General features: G+C 44.2%; 1 protein-coding gene across 1 annotated transcript in view; it reads left to right on the top strand.

Moving 5' to 3' along the window:
• The window catches only part of wnt1 (wingless-type MMTV integration site family, member 1), a 94,834-nt gene that overhangs the window by 63,479 nt on the left and 14,587 nt on the right, over positions 1-16,768 (top strand). Inside the window, exon 3 of the mRNA XM_078201310.1 lies at positions 13,823-14,088. Coding sequence (XP_078057436.1) covers positions 13,823-14,088 — 266 coding nt within the window. The remainder of the gene's footprint in view (positions 1-13,822; positions 14,089-16,768) is intronic.

Here is a 16,768-nt window from a genome sequence, read left to right as displayed (position 1 = left end):
AAACTATTTGTGTCCTCCACCGTGAAGACCGACACAAAAAACTTATTTAAAGACTCAGCCATATCCTCATTTCCCACTATTAACTCCCCCCTCTCGTCCTCCAAGGGTCCAACATTCACTCTAGCCACTCTATTCCTTTTTATATATTTATAAAAACTTTTACTATCATTTTTTATATTAATTGCTAGCCTAGCTTCATAGTCTATCCTTCCTTTCTTTATCGCTTTCTTAGTCTCTCTTTGTTGTTTCTTAAATTTTTCCCAATCACTTGTTTCTCCACTATTTTTGGCCACTCTGTACGCAGCTGTTTTTATTTTAATACTCTCCTTTATTTCCTTCGTTATCCACGGCTGGTTCTCCCTTTTCTTACAATCCTTGTTTTTGCTGGAATATATTTTTGCTGAGAACTGAAAAGGATCTCCTTAAAAATCCTCCACTGTTCCTCAGCTATCCTACCTGCCAGCCTGCTCTCCCAGTCTACCTTAGCCAATTCATCCCATATCCCTCTACACCCATCTAACCCATGTAACTGTCTAAATGCTTTCTAAAAGACAAAATTGTACCCGCCTCTACTACTACCTCTGGCAGCTTGTTCCAGATACTCAACACCCTCTGTGTGAAAAAATTGTATCTCTCCCCTCTCACCTTAACCCTATGCCCTTTAGTTTTAGACTCCCCTACCTTTGGGAAAAGATATTGACTATCTAGCTGATCTATAGCCCTCATTATTTTATAGACCTCTATAAGATCATCCCTCAGCCTCCTATGCTCCAGGGAAAAAAGTCCCAGTCCATCCAGCCTCTCCTTATAATTCAAACCATCAAGTCCTGGTAGCATCCGAATAAATCTTTTCTGCACTCTTTCTAGTTTAATAATATCCTTTCTATAATAAGGTGACCAGAACTGTACATAGTATTTCAAGTGTGACTTTACCAATGTCTTGTATAACTTCAACAAGACGTCCCAACTCCTGTATTCAATGTTCTGACCAATGAAACCAAGCATGCCGAATGCCTTCTTCACCACTCTGTCCACCTGTGACTCCACTTTCAAGGAGCTATGAACATGTACCCCGAGATCTCTTTGTTCTGTAACTCTCCCCAACGCCCTACCATTAACTGAGTAAGTCCTGCCCTGGTTCAATCTACCAAAATGCATCACCTCGCATTTATCTAAATTAAACTCCATCTGCCATTCATCAACCCACTGGCCCAATTGATCAAGATCCCATTGCAATCTGAGATAACCTTCACTCTCCACTATGCCACCAATCTTGGTATCATCTGCAAACTCACTAACCATGCCTCCTATATTCTCATCCAAATCATTAATATAAATGACAAATAACAGTGGACCCAGCACTGATCCCTGAGGCACACCGCTGGTCACAGGTCTTCAGTTTGAAAAACAACCCTCTACAACCACCCTCTGGCTTCTGTCATCAAGCCAATTTTGTATCCATTTAGCTACCTCACCCTGGATCCCATGAGATTTAACCTTATGCAACAACCTACCATGTGGTACCTTGTCAAAGGCCTTGCTAAAGTCCATGTAGACAACATCAACTCCACTGTCCTCATCTACTTTCTTGGTTATCACTTATCAAATTTGTGAGACATGATTTTCCACTCACAAAGCCATGCTGACTGAACCTAATCAGTCCTGCATCTCTCAATGCCTGTAGATCCTGTCTCTCAAAATACCTTCCAACAATTTACCCAACACAGATGTGAGGCTCACTGGCCTGTAGTTCCCAGGCTTTTCCCTGCAGCCCTTTTTAAACAAAGGCACAACATTTGCCACCCTCCAATCTTCAGGCACCTCACCTGTGACTATCGATGATTCAAATATCTCTGCTAGGGGACCCGCAATTTCCTCCCGAGCCTCCCACAATGTCCTGGGATACACTTCATCAGGTCCCGGGGATTTATCTACCTTGATACGCTTTAAGACTTCTAGCGCCTCCTTCTCTGTAATATGTACACTCCTCAAGACATCACTATTTATTTCCCCAAGTTCCCTAACATCCATACTTTTCTCAACAGTAAATACTGATGAGAAGTATTCATTTGGATTAGCAGTTAAGAATTGTATCTTGTCATGTTTAAGTATATCAGTTGGTAAAAGTTAAGCTAATTCATTTTTTTTACTCATTCGTGGGACATGGGCATCGCTGGTTGGTCAGCATTTATTGCCCATCTTGAGAAGGTGGTGGTGAGCTGCCATCTTGAATCGCTGCAGTCCATGTTCTGTGGGTTGACCCACAATGCCGTTGGGGAGGGAATTCCAGGATTTTGACCCAGATCCTGTGAAGGAATGGCCGATATATTTCCAGGTCAGGATGGTGAGTGCTTGGAGGGGAACTTGCAGGTGATGGTGTCCCCATGTATCTGCTGCCCTTGTCTTTCTAGATGGAAGTGGTCGTGTGTTTGGAAGGTGCTGTCTAAGGATCTTTGGTGAATTGCTGCAGTGCATCTTGTAGATGGTACACACTGCTGCTACTGAGCCTCGGTGGTGGAGGGAGTGGATGTTTGCAGATGTGGTGCCAATCAAGTGAGCTGCTTTGTCCTGGATGGTGTCAAGCTTCTTGAGTGTTGTTGGAGCTGCACCCATCCAGGCAAGTGGGGAGTATTCCATCACACTCCTGACTTGTGTCTTGTAGATGGTGGACAGGCTTTGGGGAGTCAGGAAGTGAGTTACTCGCCGCAGTATTCCTAGCCTCTGACCTGCTCTTGTAGCCACTGTGTTTATGTGGTGAGTCCAGTTGAGTTTCTAGTCAATGATAACCCCAAGGATGTTGACAGTGGGGGATTCAGCAATGGTAACACCATTGAATGTCAAGGGACGGTGGTTAGAGTGTCTCTTATTGGTGATGGTCATTGCCTGGCATTTGTGTGGTGTGAATGTTACTTGCCACTTGTCAGCCCAAGCCTGGATATTGTCCAGATCTTGTTGTATTTAAACATGGACTGCTTCAGTATCTGAGCAGTCGTGAATAGTGCTGAACATTGTGCAATCATCGGCAAACATCCCCACTTCTGACCTTATAATGGGGGAAGGTCATTGATGAAGCAGCTGAAGATGGTTGGGTCTTGGACACTACCCTGAGGGACTCCTGCAGAGATGTCCTGGAGCTGAGATGACTGACCCTCCACAACCACACCCATCTTCCTATGTACCAGGTATGACTCCAACCAGCGGAGAGTTTGCCCCCTGATACCCATTGATTCCAGTTTTGCTAGGACTCCTTGATGCCACACTTGGTTAAATGCGGCCTTGATGTCAAGGGCTGTCACTCTCACCTCACCTCTGGAATTCAGCTCTTTTGTCCATGTTTGAACCAAGGCTGTAATGAGGTCAGGAGCTGAGTGACCCTGGCGGAACTCAAACTGGGCGTCACTGAGCAGGTTATTGCTGAGCAGGTGCTGCTTGATAGCACTGCTTATGACCCCTTCCATCACTTTACTGAAGATCGAGAGTAGACTGATTGGGTGGTAATTGGCTGGGTTGGATTTGTCCTGCTTGTTGTGTACAGGACATACCTTTGATTTGATTTGATTTATTATTGTCACATGTATTAACATACAGTGAAAAGTATTGTTTCTTCTGTGTTATACAGACAAAATATACCATTTATAGAGAAGGAAACGAGAGAGTGCAGAATGTAGTGTTACAGTCATAGCTAGGGTGTAGAGAAAGATCAACTTAATGCAAGGTAAGTCCATTCAAAAGTCTGACAGCAGCAGGGAAGAAGCTGTTCTTGAGTCGGTTGGTACATGACCTCAGACTTTTGTATCTTTTTCCCGATGGAAGAAGGTGGAAGAGAGAATGTCCAGGGTGCGTGGGGTCCTTAATTATGCTGTCTGCTTTGCCGAGGCAGCGGGAAGTGTAGACAGAGTCAATGGATGGGAGGCTGGTTTGCGTGATGGATTGGGTACATTCACGATCTTTTGTAGTTCCTTGCGGTCTTGGGCAGAGCAGGAGCCATACCAAGCTGTGATACATCCAGAAAGAATGCTTTCTATGGTGCATCTGTAAAAGTTGGTGAGAGTTGTAGCTGACATGCCAAATTTCTTTAGTCTTCTGAGAAAGTAGAGGCGTTGGTGGGCTTTCTTAACTATACTGTTGGCATGGGGGGACCAGGACAGGTTGTTGGTGATCTGGACACCTAGAAACTTGAAGCTCTCGACCCTTTCTACTTCGTCCCCGTTGACATACCTGGGCAATTTCCTCATTGTTGAGTAGATACCAGTGTTGTAACTGTACTGGAACAGCTTGGAAATGCATAAAACTGCGAGAATAGCAGCTAAAAGGGCAGATGATTTTGAATTGCTTTGTGAATCAAGGTTTGGTTTATGACATCAATTTCAAACTTTGAACGATAGAAACTGGGGTAAAGAGAAATCCTCAGGTGGTAAAGGCAAAGGACATATCATTGGTGATAGTAAAGATAGTTTATCTCAGGTGAAAAAAGAAAGATATTAGGGTGGAAGAGAAATAAGAAGCCTCAGATGTTTTCATTGTAATAAAGTTGGACACACAAAGTCACAGTGTTGGTGGTTAAGGAAAGCACTGGGAAGACATGTGGTAAAACAGTGGAGTTTGTTAAAGTGATAAAGAAAACCATAGTTGAAGCTAATGAGGTGCACAGCCTGCTCAGGGGTTGGTTGATAAGTGAGTGCCAGATTTCTTTAAAGAATTTACTTGTGTGAACATAGAACAGTACAGCACAGAACAGGCCCTTCAGCCCACGATGTTGTGCCGAGCTTTATCTGAAACCAAGATCAAGCTATCCCACTCCCTATTATCCTGGTGTGCTCCATGTGCCTATCCAATAACCGCTTAAATGTTCCTAAAGTGTCTGACTCCACTATCACTGCAGGCAGTCCATTCCACACCCCAACCACTCTCTGCGTAAAGAACCTACCTCGGACATCCTTCCTATATCTCCCACCACGAACCCTATAGTTATGCCCCCTTGTAATAGCTCCATCCACCCGAGGAAATAGTCTTTGAACGTTCACTCTATCTATCCCCTTCATCATTTTATAAACCTCTATTAAGTCTCCCCTCAACCTCCTCCGCTCCAGAGAGAACAGCCCTAGCTCCCTCAACCTTTCCTCATAAGACCTACCCTCCAAACCAGGCAGCATCCTGGTAAATCTCCTTTGCACGCTTTCCAGTGCTTCCACATCCTTCTTATAGTGAGGTGACCAGAACTGCACACAATATTCCAAATGTGGTCTCACCAAGGTCCTGTACAGTTGCAGCATAACCCCACGGCTCTTAAACTCCAACCCCCTGTTAATAAAAGCTAACACACTATAGGCCTTCTTCACAGCTCTATCCACTTGAGTGGCAACCTTCAGAGATCTGTGGATATGGACCTCAAGATCTCTCTGTTCCTCCACAGTCTTCAGAACCCTACCTTTGACCCTGTAATCCACATTTAAATTTGTCCTACCAAAATGAATCACCTCACATTTATCAGGGTTAAACTCCATCTGCCATTTTTCAGCCCAGCTTTGCATCCTATCTATGTCTCTTTGCAGTCTACAACAGCCCTCCACCTCATCCACTACTCCACCAATCTTGGTGTCATCAGCAAATTTACTGATCCACCCTTCAGCCCCCTCCTCTAAGTCATTAATAAAAATCACAAATAGCAGAGGACCAAGCGCTGATCCGCTAGCAACCTGCCTCCAGTCCGAAAATTTTCCATCCACCACCACCCTCTGTCTTCGATCAGATAGTAAGAGTTTTAACAACACCAGGTTAAAGTCCAACAGGTTTATTTGGTAGCAAATACCAAATAATGGACTTTAACCTGGTGTTGTTAAAACTCTTACTGTGTTTACCCCAGTCCAACGCCGGCATCTCCACATCATGACTTCGATCAGACAGGCAGTTACCTATCCAATCAGCCAACTTTCCCTCTATCCCACACCTCCTTACTTACATCATAAGCCGACCATGGGAGACCTTATCAAACGCCTTACTAAAATCCATGTATATGACATCAACTGCCCTACCTTCATCAACACACTTAGTTACCTCCTCAAAAAATTCTATCAAATTTGTGAGGCACGACTTGCCCTTCACAAATCCGTGCTGACTACCCCAGATTAATCCGCACCTTTCTAAATGGTCGTAAATCCCATCCCTAAGGATCTTTTCCATCAACTTACCAACCACCGAAGTAAGACTAACCGGCCTATAATTACCAGGGTCATTTCTATTCCCTTTCTTAAACAGAGGAACAACATTCGCCACTCTCCAGTCCTCTGGCACCATCCCCGTGGACAGCGAGGACCCAAAGATCAAAGCCAAAGGCTCTGCAATCTCATCCCTTGCCTCCCAAAGAATCCTAGGATACATTTCATCAGGCCCAGGGGACTTATCGACCTTCAGTTTATTCAAAACTGCTAGTACATCCTCCCTCCGAACACCTACTTCCTCCAGCCTATTAGCCTGTAACACCTTCTCTTCCTCAAAAACATGGCCCCTCTCCTTGGTGAACACTGAAGAAAAGTATTCATTCATCACCTCTCCTATCTCTACTGACTCCATACACAAGTTCCCACTACTGTCCTTGACCGGCCCTAACCTCACCCTGGTCATTCTTTTATTCCTCACATAAGAGTAAAAAGCCTTGGGATTTTCCTTGATCCGACCCGCCAAGGACTTCTCATGCCCCCTCCTAGCTCTCCTGAGCCCCTTTTTCAGCTCATTCCTTGCTAACTTGTAACCCTCAATCGAGCCATCTGAACCTTGTTTCCTCATCCCTACATAAGCTTCCCTCTTCCTTTTCACAAGACATTCCACCTCTTTTGTGAACCATGGTTCCCTCACTCGGTGTGGGTAAGTTTTATTCAAGTGTACCATGAGGAGAAGGTGAAGAAGATAATATTTTAAGAGAAACGGAGGCAAGGCAATCTTTAAAGGTGGGGGATGAAGAGATATGTAGTTTGGAAGGAGTATTGCCAGAAAAGATGAAAATACATGGAATTACTGGTGAAAAGAGTAGTGTTCCATTATATAAGGTGAGGTTGGAGAGTCAAGTGAAGAGTGGTGAAGTGGTAGTAGGAGTAATCGAGAAATGATCTTTTCCAGGAATACAGTTTATCCTGGGTAATGATTGCAGGTAGCAGTGATGCTTACTGTGGCTAAAAGGCCAGTGGAAAATCAAACCACTGAGGCATTGCAGGAAGCAAATCCTGGGATATTTCTTGACTGTCTGGTGACAAGGACACAGAGCCACAGATTGAGGCAGGGGGAGAAATCAAAAAGTAAAGATAAGGAGGCTGAAGTTCAATTATCAGAAACAATGTTTGACCAGATGGTTCATAGAGGACAATAACAGCTGGATGATGAAGTGGATATCTTTGGTTCAGGAAGCTTGGCAGAAATACAACAAAGAGATGTAGAGATAAAGCAGTTGTATCAGAAACCATACACAGAAGAAGAATCTGAGTGTATACTGGAGTGTTATTACATTAAAAATAATGTCTTAATGAGGAAGTGGAGACCTTTACATCTTCAGGCAGAGGTTCATCAAGTTGTATTACCGGTGAGTTATGGAAAGGAGGTGTTGCGGGTAGCACATGAGGTACCAGTTGGAGGTCATTTCGGAGTAAGATAAACTCAAGCGAAAATACAAAAACATTTATATTAGCCTGGACTGCATAAGGATGCGGTTAATTTTGCTGTGCATGTCCCACATGTCAGGTGATAGGAAAACCTCAAGCGGTGATAAAACCAGCATCCTTGATACCCATTCAGGCATTTGAGGAACCTTTTACAAAGGTCTTATTTGATTGTGTCTTAAACAAGGGTCTTATTTGATTGTGCCTTAAACAAAAAGTGGGAATCAGTTTTTGTTGACTATAATGGACGAGTCTACTAGATTTCCAGAGGCCATTCCATTATGCAATATTATAGTTAAAAGAATTGTAGAGGAGTTACTTCAAATTTTTTACCCGATAGAAACTGCCCACAAAAATACAATCAGATCAAGGATCAAATTTTACATTGAAGCTTCTCAGGGAAGTTATGAATAGCTTAGGAGTAAAGCAATTTAAATCAACTGTGTACCATCCAGAATCACAGGGAATGTTGGAACGGTGGCATCAAACTTTAAAGATTATTTTGAGGGCCTATAGTCAAGATTATCCAGAGGATTGGGATCAAGGAATTCCATTTGTACTCTTTGCAATTAGGGATGCACCTAATGAATCAACTAAATCCAGTCAATTTGAATTGATTTTTGGTCATGAGGTAAGAAGACCACTTAAATTGATCAAGGAGAAATTGGTAAGTCAATGTTGAGACTACATTGTTGGGCTCTGTGTCAAACCTTAGGGAAATATTAACTAGGGCTGGTGAGTTGGCTAGACAGCATTTAAAAGTGGCACAGCATGTGATGAAAAAAGGAACGGATAAGAAATCAAAAATTTGTAGTTTTGCTAGTGGGGATAAAATCTGAGTTACTAATAGTGGTAGGTGAACCTTTAAAAATAAGGTTTAGTGGGTCTTATCAAATTGAAAAGAAATTGAGTGAGGTGAATTATTTGATAAGAACACCAGGTAGAAGGAAAACTCAAAATGTGTCATGTGAATATGCCTATAAGGTATTATCATAGGGAAGGAAAGCAGAAAGGACAGTGTTAATTGTTATAACTCTAATAGAAATCTGAAGAAACCAATCCCAGTGATTCTGAATTTGACATTCCTCAAATTAGATTCGGTAATGAGCAAGTAATCAGAAACTGGAATAAAGTATTGAGTTACCTTCCGGAGAAAAATCAAAATGACCTGAAAGAGTTATTATCATAGAAATCATAGAAACCCTACAGTGCAGAAGGAGGCCATTCGGCCCATCGAGTCTGCACCGACCACAATCCCACCCAGGCCCTACCCCCACATATTTACCCGCTAATCCCTCTAACCTATGCATCTCAGGACTCTAAGGGGCAATTTTTAACCTGGCCAATCAACCTAACCCACACATCTTTGGACTGTGGGAGGAAACCGGAGCACCCGGAGGAAACCCACGCAGACACGAGGAGAATGTGCAAACTCCACACAGACAGTGACCCGAGCCGGGAATCTAACCCGGGACCCTGGAGCTGTGAAGCAGCAGTGCTAACCACTGTGCCACCGTGCCACCCCTACAATCACATGGAGATATATGTGGGAATAAACTGGGAAATACTAAAGTAATTGTGCATGATGTGGATGTAGAAAATGTTGTTCCAATTGAGCAATATCCATATAGACTTATTCCACTCAAGTTGGCATTGGTTCTGAGGGAGAAGCTGTTGTTTGTTCAGTCTGAGGTGCAGCAGCCAAAAGTCTCGATCAAACATTATGAAGGGCTGGTGGATAGTTACAAACAAATCTCAGTTAGGGAAGACATGAATGGAGGCAGATGAGTGCAATGTAAAACTGGTGAAAGCGAAAAAGGAAAACAAATTATTGGAAGATGATGTGAATAAGAAAAGTGAGCAAGTGCGGAGACAGTTGCATGAAAAGTTGACTGATCTGAAACCTGATCCTGAGTTGTTGAAATTAACTGAACATAATTTGCAAGATTGTCAGCAGCAGCTCGTCATCTATGAGAAGAGAAAAATATTGATCAATTAGCAGTCGTATGTGACCTCATGGAGATGGAGCTTGAGAAGCAGATGTATTTGACGATTGCAGACATCGGAAAAGGACAACTATGTGAAGTACAGCTGTTTGCAGAAACTGTACCATCATTTGAAATGAACTGCTGGAATAATGAATCTATACAGCTTGTACAGACATGGATACCCAGAGAAACAGTACTGTTCATAGCTGATGTGCAAGTAAATTACAATGGTGTTTGCAACATCATAACTGCCACAATGATCACTAAAAGATGGCACAGTGGTTAGCACTACTGCCTCACAGCGCCAGAGACTCAGGTTCAATTTCCGGCTTGGGTCACTGTCTGTGCGGAGTCTGCACATTCTCCTCGTCTCTGCATGGGTTTCCTCTGGATGTTCTGGTTTCCTCCCACAGTCCGAAAGACGTGCTGGTTAGGTGGATTGGCCGTGCTAAATTCTCCCTCAGTGTACCCGAACAGGGGTGTGGCGACTAGGGGATTTTCACAGCAACTTCATTACAGTGTTAATGGAAGCCTACTTGTGACAGTAATAAAACCATAATTACAACAAATCCTGACACCAAGAAAGACAGTCTGCTATATGTCTTTGCCAAATAATATGCAGAAAATGATGATGAAGATCCAAAACACACAAAAGGAGTTGATAAACTATGTTGGAACAGAAAGATATACCACTGGAGATGCTGGAAGAATTTTGAGTGTATCATTTCACAACAGAGAGTGCAGTTGGACGACCTGACAGATGAACTAAAGCCAGTTAACAAGAAAGGGGACAGGGATAAAGTGACCTTTCTGGATGGCCCTGACCACACACATGTGAAGTTGAGAAAATGTGCAAAGGAACAGGTTCTCTTTGACAAAGTCTGTGAACAGCTCAACCTTCTGGAAAAAGATTACTTTGTTTTGATATTTCAGGACTCTGAAAAACAAAAGAACTGTTTGGACTCAGGAAAGGAAATTTTTAAAAAAGTAAATCCAATGTGGTTTGTGCCAGTTTGCATTCAACGTAAAGTTTTATCCTCCTGATCCTGCCCAGCTCTCTGAGGACATTACCAGAATTTATTTACAATCATGAGAACAGGCTCGAGTTTGGACTTGGAATTAAAGCAGGATCGAAAACAGAAGGAGGCCTCTGAAAAGAAAGAGGAAGCAGCAGAACAACAGTGTGTTGAGAAAAGCAGGAAGAGAGAACAACCTTGATCAAATGAACAGAAATGTTCAATGTTGTAAGAGAAAGACTGAACTGGACTGTACTATGTTATATTTCCATGCTTAGATTTAATAAAATGTATATATATATCCAGAGAAAGAGAGTACTAATAGTGTGAAACTAGAGGTTTTGAAAAATGATGCCATCTTTTCATATTGTTGGTGGGGAGGTGTGATGATACTGTGCCTTTAAGAAATGTGTTTATATCATGTTTCTTGTGAAGGGTTTGTCTAGAAGTCAGCCCTATTTACCTGGTGCCGATCTGTCTATGAACCTGGCAGCTACATGCTGAGAATGCAGGAGAATAATTGATTCTAGATATTGGGGTGTTTGTTTTAATCTGAGCTAATGCAGTTTTGTTTATTTTTTGGGTTGTCCCCTGGGGTTTCAGAGTAGGGCTTGATTAGGCTGATTGACAGAGGCCGAGTTATGCAAGGGGAGGAACTAAGTTTACAGAAAAAAATGGGCAAACTCTGCTTGAGGTTGCACAGAGCAAGAGGGGTATCTCTCGCTCTCTGGAGGCTGTTTCTTGAGTTTCAGAAGACAGGTGTCTCTCTGTATATCTCTCCAGAAGTGTTGAAAGATTCTAGAACTGCTAAAACATATCAGCGCATAAGCTTGCGTTGTTTGCTAACTGATTTTGAAGAGGGATTTTCCGATCTTCTCCATACCACCTATCTCTCTACCGCTTGACTCTCTCTCTCTGTGCCTCCTGTTTCTCTCTCTCCCAAAAATCTCTCAACTGTCTCTCTCCCTCTAACCCCTACCTGCTGTCACTCCCTCTCTTCCTACCTCCACTCTCTCTCTTTCTTGTCTGTTCTCTTTCTTTCTACCTGCTCTCTGTCTCATGGAGAAAGGGCCGTGGATGTCGTCTATATGGATTTTAGGAAAGTGTTTGACAAGGTCCCTCATGGCAGGCTGGTGCAAAAGGTTAAATCTCACGGGATAAAAGGTGAGCTAGCTAGATGGGTGGAGAACTGGCTTAGCCATAGAAGACAGAGGGTAACAGTGGAGGGGTCTTTTTCCGGTTGGAGGTCTGTGACTAGTGGTGTTCCGCAGGGCTCTGTACTGGGACCTCTGCTGTTTGTGATATATATAAATGATTTGGAGGAAGATGTAGCTGGTGTGATCAGTAAGTTTGCGGACGACACGAAGATTGCTGGAGTTGCGGATAGTGATGAACATTGTCAGAGAATACAGCAGGATATAGATAGGCTGCAACATTGGGCGGAGAAATGGCAGATGGAATTTAATCCAGATAAATGCGAAGTGATGCATTTCGGTAGATCTAATGTAAGGGGGAGCTATACAATAAATGGCAGAACCATCAGGAGTATAGACACACAGAGGGACCTGGGTGTACAAGTCCACAGATCCTTAAAGGTGGCAGCACAGGTGGAGAGGGTGGTCAAGAAGGCATATGGCATGCTTGCCTTTATTGGACGGGGCATAGAATATAAAAGTTGGCATATGATGGTGCAGCTGTATAGAACGTTGGTTACGCCACATTTGGAATACTGCGTCCAGTTCTGGTCGCCACACTACCAGAAGGACGTGGAGGCTTTGGAGAGAGTACAGAAAAGGTTTACCAGGATGTTGCCTGGTATGGAGGGTCTTAGCTAAGAGGAGAGATTGGGTAAACTGGGGTTGTTCACCCTGGAAAGACGGAGGATGAGGGGCGACCTAATCGAGGTGTATAAAATTATGAAGGGCATAGATAGGGTGAACAGTGGGAAGCTTTTTCCCAGGTCGGAGGTGACGAACACAAGGGGTCACGGGTTCAAGGTGAGGGGGGCAAAGTTCAACACAGATGTCAGGGGAACGTATTTTACACAGAGCGTGGTGGGGGCCTGGAATGCACTGCCAAGCAAGGTGATTGAGGCGGACACGCTGGGATCGTTTAAGACTTATCTAGATAGCCACATGAACAGACTGGGAATAGAGGGATACAAACGAACGGTCTAGTTGGGCACATGAGCGGCGCAGGCTTGGAGGGCCGAAGGGCCTGTTCCTGTGCTGCATTGTTCTTTGTCTCCCTATTTCCTATTGCTGTACCTATGTTTTAATGTCACTCTCTGCTTATCTATATCTCTGTGGGTACCTCGATGTTGAGTTGGCTCTCACTCTGTTTGTGCATGTTGTGCATTTTCTCTGCACTCCAGGCTCACTCACTCTCATTTTGTGTGTTTATGTGTGTGTGTTTGAAAGAGAGAGTTTCTGTGTGAGTTTGAATGTGAGAGAGAGAGTGTGAGAGTGTAAATGTGTGTGTGTGAGAGTGTTTGTGCCCCTCACCCATTTACATGCCTCTGTATCTCCCCACGTTTGCTGCTCTCTGATTTACATCTTCCTATGTATTCTGCTCTGTTTCTCCATGGCTGGGTGCATGCCTGTCTTTCTCATGTGTGTTTTCCCGCATGTATGTTCCCCCACACCCTCCACATCTCCATGTCTCTTTTACTCCTGTTTTTCCATCCAATATCTCAGCGAGTATCTCTCACTCTGTTTCTCCACCTCTTTGTCTCTCTCGCTCTCACTGGTTCTCCATCTCTGTCTCAGGAAATATCATTCCCACTCTCCCTCCGTCCCTCTCTCAGCAACCTTCATGCGGTCTCTCTCTCTCCCTGAGTTTTTCTAACTCGTGGTGACTCCGATTCAGGCTTTCTCTTTCCATCTCTCTCTCTCTCTACTCCAGGCTTTGACAAAGGGTCATCTGGACTCGAAACATCAGCACGTTTCTCTCCTTACAGATGCTGCCAGACCTGCTGAGATTTTCCAGCATTTTCTCTTTTGGTTTCAGATTCCAGCATCCGTAGTAATTTACTTTTATCTCTCTCTCTATTTTGTCCTGAGTCTCTGGACGCTCTATTTGAGTTAGTTCCTAGCTTTCTCCCTCTCTGAAGATTGATTCTTGTTCCGTGTTTTCCTCTCTAATCTTTCCATCTTTTTTTTGGCTCCAACAGGTTGCCGAGAGACAGCCTTTATCTTCGCCCTGACCAGTGCGGCGGTGACTCACTCTGTGTCGCGCTCCTGCTCGGAAGGCTCGGTTGAGTCGTGTACCTGTGACTACCGGCGCCGGGGAGCTGGCGGACCCGATTGGCACTGGGGTGGCTGCAGCGACAACATTGAGTTTGGCCGCATCTTCGGCCGCGAGTTTGTGGATTCAAGTGAAAGGGGCCGAGACCTGCGCTACCTGACCAACCTGCACAACAACGAGGCCGGCAGACTGGTAATAAACTCCATGTTTACAGCATCGCAGAGCTCTGACATGCACCCTCGTGCTATTTAAGTGGCAGAAATATTTACTCCAGAATCGATTCACTGGCAGGCTATGAGATTGAGAATTGTTTTGTATTGCATTCAAATTCCTTTCAAAAGTGACATGGTTTAAAACCCCTTCCTATACTAAAAATACAACCAGTCTTAAAGAAGCAGTGTGTCCTTGAAATGGTACCAAATATATGTGGTTGGTTCAGCATGCAGTAGAGAGTGACTTTGCAATGAGAATTAATAGACATCTCTGTACCACAGACATGTCATAGCAGCGGGCACACATCAGTCAACACAATGAATGATACCTGTAGCTGTTTGCCCTTGTGCCAGGGCAGTGCCACAGTCCTTATCAGTGTTTGTAGTGGATGATTTGTTCTTCTCACTGATATCAATACTTTCTCATTAATTATTTGGTTGAAGCATCTCACTGCACAGGTTAAAACAGCCTCTATTTCACTGCGTCCTCTCAACCCTTGATGCAAAAAGGGTAAAAGTTTCAAATATGCACGGAAAAGGTGTTAATAGAATCCAAGTTGGTTGAAGCCTAAATCAAGACGGAGTTTTTCTTTATTGAGAGAGTTGTTCAGTTGTTCAACCCAATATCTCAGCAGTCTCCTATTTATTCTATTTTTAATTAAACAAATCATCAATAACTTATAATGAGAGGGGGTGACAACCTCTGGTGAGGAACTTTAACTAAAACAAAATGTCAAAGGAATCTTAACTATCTAAACGTTCCCTATTTATGTGTACTCAATGAAAACCATCACTTGTTTCTGTTAACCATAACAATGTAACTGACATTCACAAACTTTAACAATGTAATTGACCAGACAGTAAACGTTTTAAAAGTTTATTGATTAGTCACAAATAGGGTTACATTAACACTGCAATGAAGTTACTGTGAAAATCCCCTAGTCGCCACACTCGGGCCGCCTATTCGGGTACACTGACGGAGAATTTAGCATGGCCAATACACCTAACCCGCACATCTTGGGACTGTGGGAGGAAACCAGAGGATCAGGAGGAAACCCACGGGGAGAACGCAAACTCCACACAGACAGCGACCCAAGCCGGGAATCGAACCCGGGTCCCTGGCGCTGTGAGGCAGCAGTGCTAACCACTGTGCCACCAAGCTACCCACCCTTAACAATGTGATTGACAGCACAATAACAGAAGTTGTGTAAGAAGTTGCCTGATTTTGACACAAGGCGGCACAGGAAGAAAGTACTCCTTACTAAACAGCATCTTTCACTGCCTGTACAGCAAATAGAGCACATTGTAATGTAGGAAAGACCAAGACCAATTTGGACACACCAACAGCAATGAAATAAATGGCCAGTGTAACTTTCAGTGATGGTAATGGAGGGGAAATGTTGGTCAAAACATCAGGAGGAAACCCCCCTCACCCCATCCCCTCCCCCGGGTTGACGCCGATCGATTAAAAAGATCGACACTTTGGATCAACCTTTGTTTAAAGTCACATCTGAAGAACCGCACCTGCAACAGTACAGCACCCCCTCAGTGCTGCACTGCACCCCCTCAGTGCTGCACTGCAGTACAGGACCTGCTGTACACCAAGGTGTGTGCGATAGGAGCAAACCATTGGCGGGGGAAGGGGGTGGGGGGGGGAGGGGGAGCTCTCAGGTGATCAATTAGCTGGGATCTTTTTTAAAAGTTATTTTGAGTGTCAGAATTCTCAACCCTTTTGCGACTAGATCTCTGAAGAATTCAGAAGGCGAACAGCCCTTGGGTTTTGATTGCTGCTGTTTGACCAGGGGGTGGTACAGTAAGCAGCCCGAGAGATTTTCTGGCTCTCTAACTTTCTATTCAGAGGCACAGATCTCAAGCAGGAGACATGGGAGAAAGTGCAGAGAGGTACAACTTTAAAAGTGGGGCGGGAAAATTGGCGCATTCCAATTATTTGCCTCAGACAGTTGTTTCTTGGGAGCACAGCATCGACCAGGGAGCCCAATGCTGTGTCTGCAGGCTACCTGGCTGCACACCCCAGGGCCTTAATTTCCAACCACACAGTCCAACCCATGTTCATCTGCAGATACTAACAGCGCTGAAAACAATCCCCTTCCAAACCAGCACACCCACACCACTGAGGTAACCAGCAGGTGCAAGTGGGTTTGAATGAACTGGGATTTGAGAGCGAACTAATACAGCAAGGTGGCACAGTGGTTAACACTGCTGCCTCACAGTGCCTGAGACCCAAGTTCGATTCCGGCCTCGGGTCACTGTCTGTGTGGAGTTTGCACATTCTCCCCTGTGTCTGCGTGGGTTTCCTCCGGGTGCTCCGGTTTCCTCCCACACTCCAAAGATGTGCGGGTTAGGTGGATTGGCCAGGCTAAATTGCCCCTTACTGTCCAAAGATGTGTAGGTTAGGTGGATTGGCCATGCTAAATTGCCCCTTAGTGTCCAAAGATGTGTAGGTTAGGTGGATTGGCCATGCTAAATTGCCCCTTAGTGTCCAAAGATGCGCAGGTTAGGTGGATTGGCCATGCTAAACTGCCCCTTAGTGTCCAAAGATGTGTAGGTTAGGTGGATTGGCCATGCTAAACTGCCCCTTAGTGTCCAAAGATGTGTAGGTTAGGTGGATTGGCCATGCTAAATTGCCCCTTAGTGTCCAA

Source organism: Mustelus asterias, chromosome X (assembly GCF_964213995.1).
Source record: "Mustelus asterias chromosome X, sMusAst1.hap1.1, whole genome shotgun sequence".
In the NCBI taxonomy this organism is placed as follows: domain Eukaryota; kingdom Metazoa; phylum Chordata; class Chondrichthyes; order Carcharhiniformes; family Triakidae; genus Mustelus; species Mustelus asterias.
Note: the sequence above shows the minus strand (reverse complement) of the source record. Positions and strands in the feature narration are given on the sequence as shown.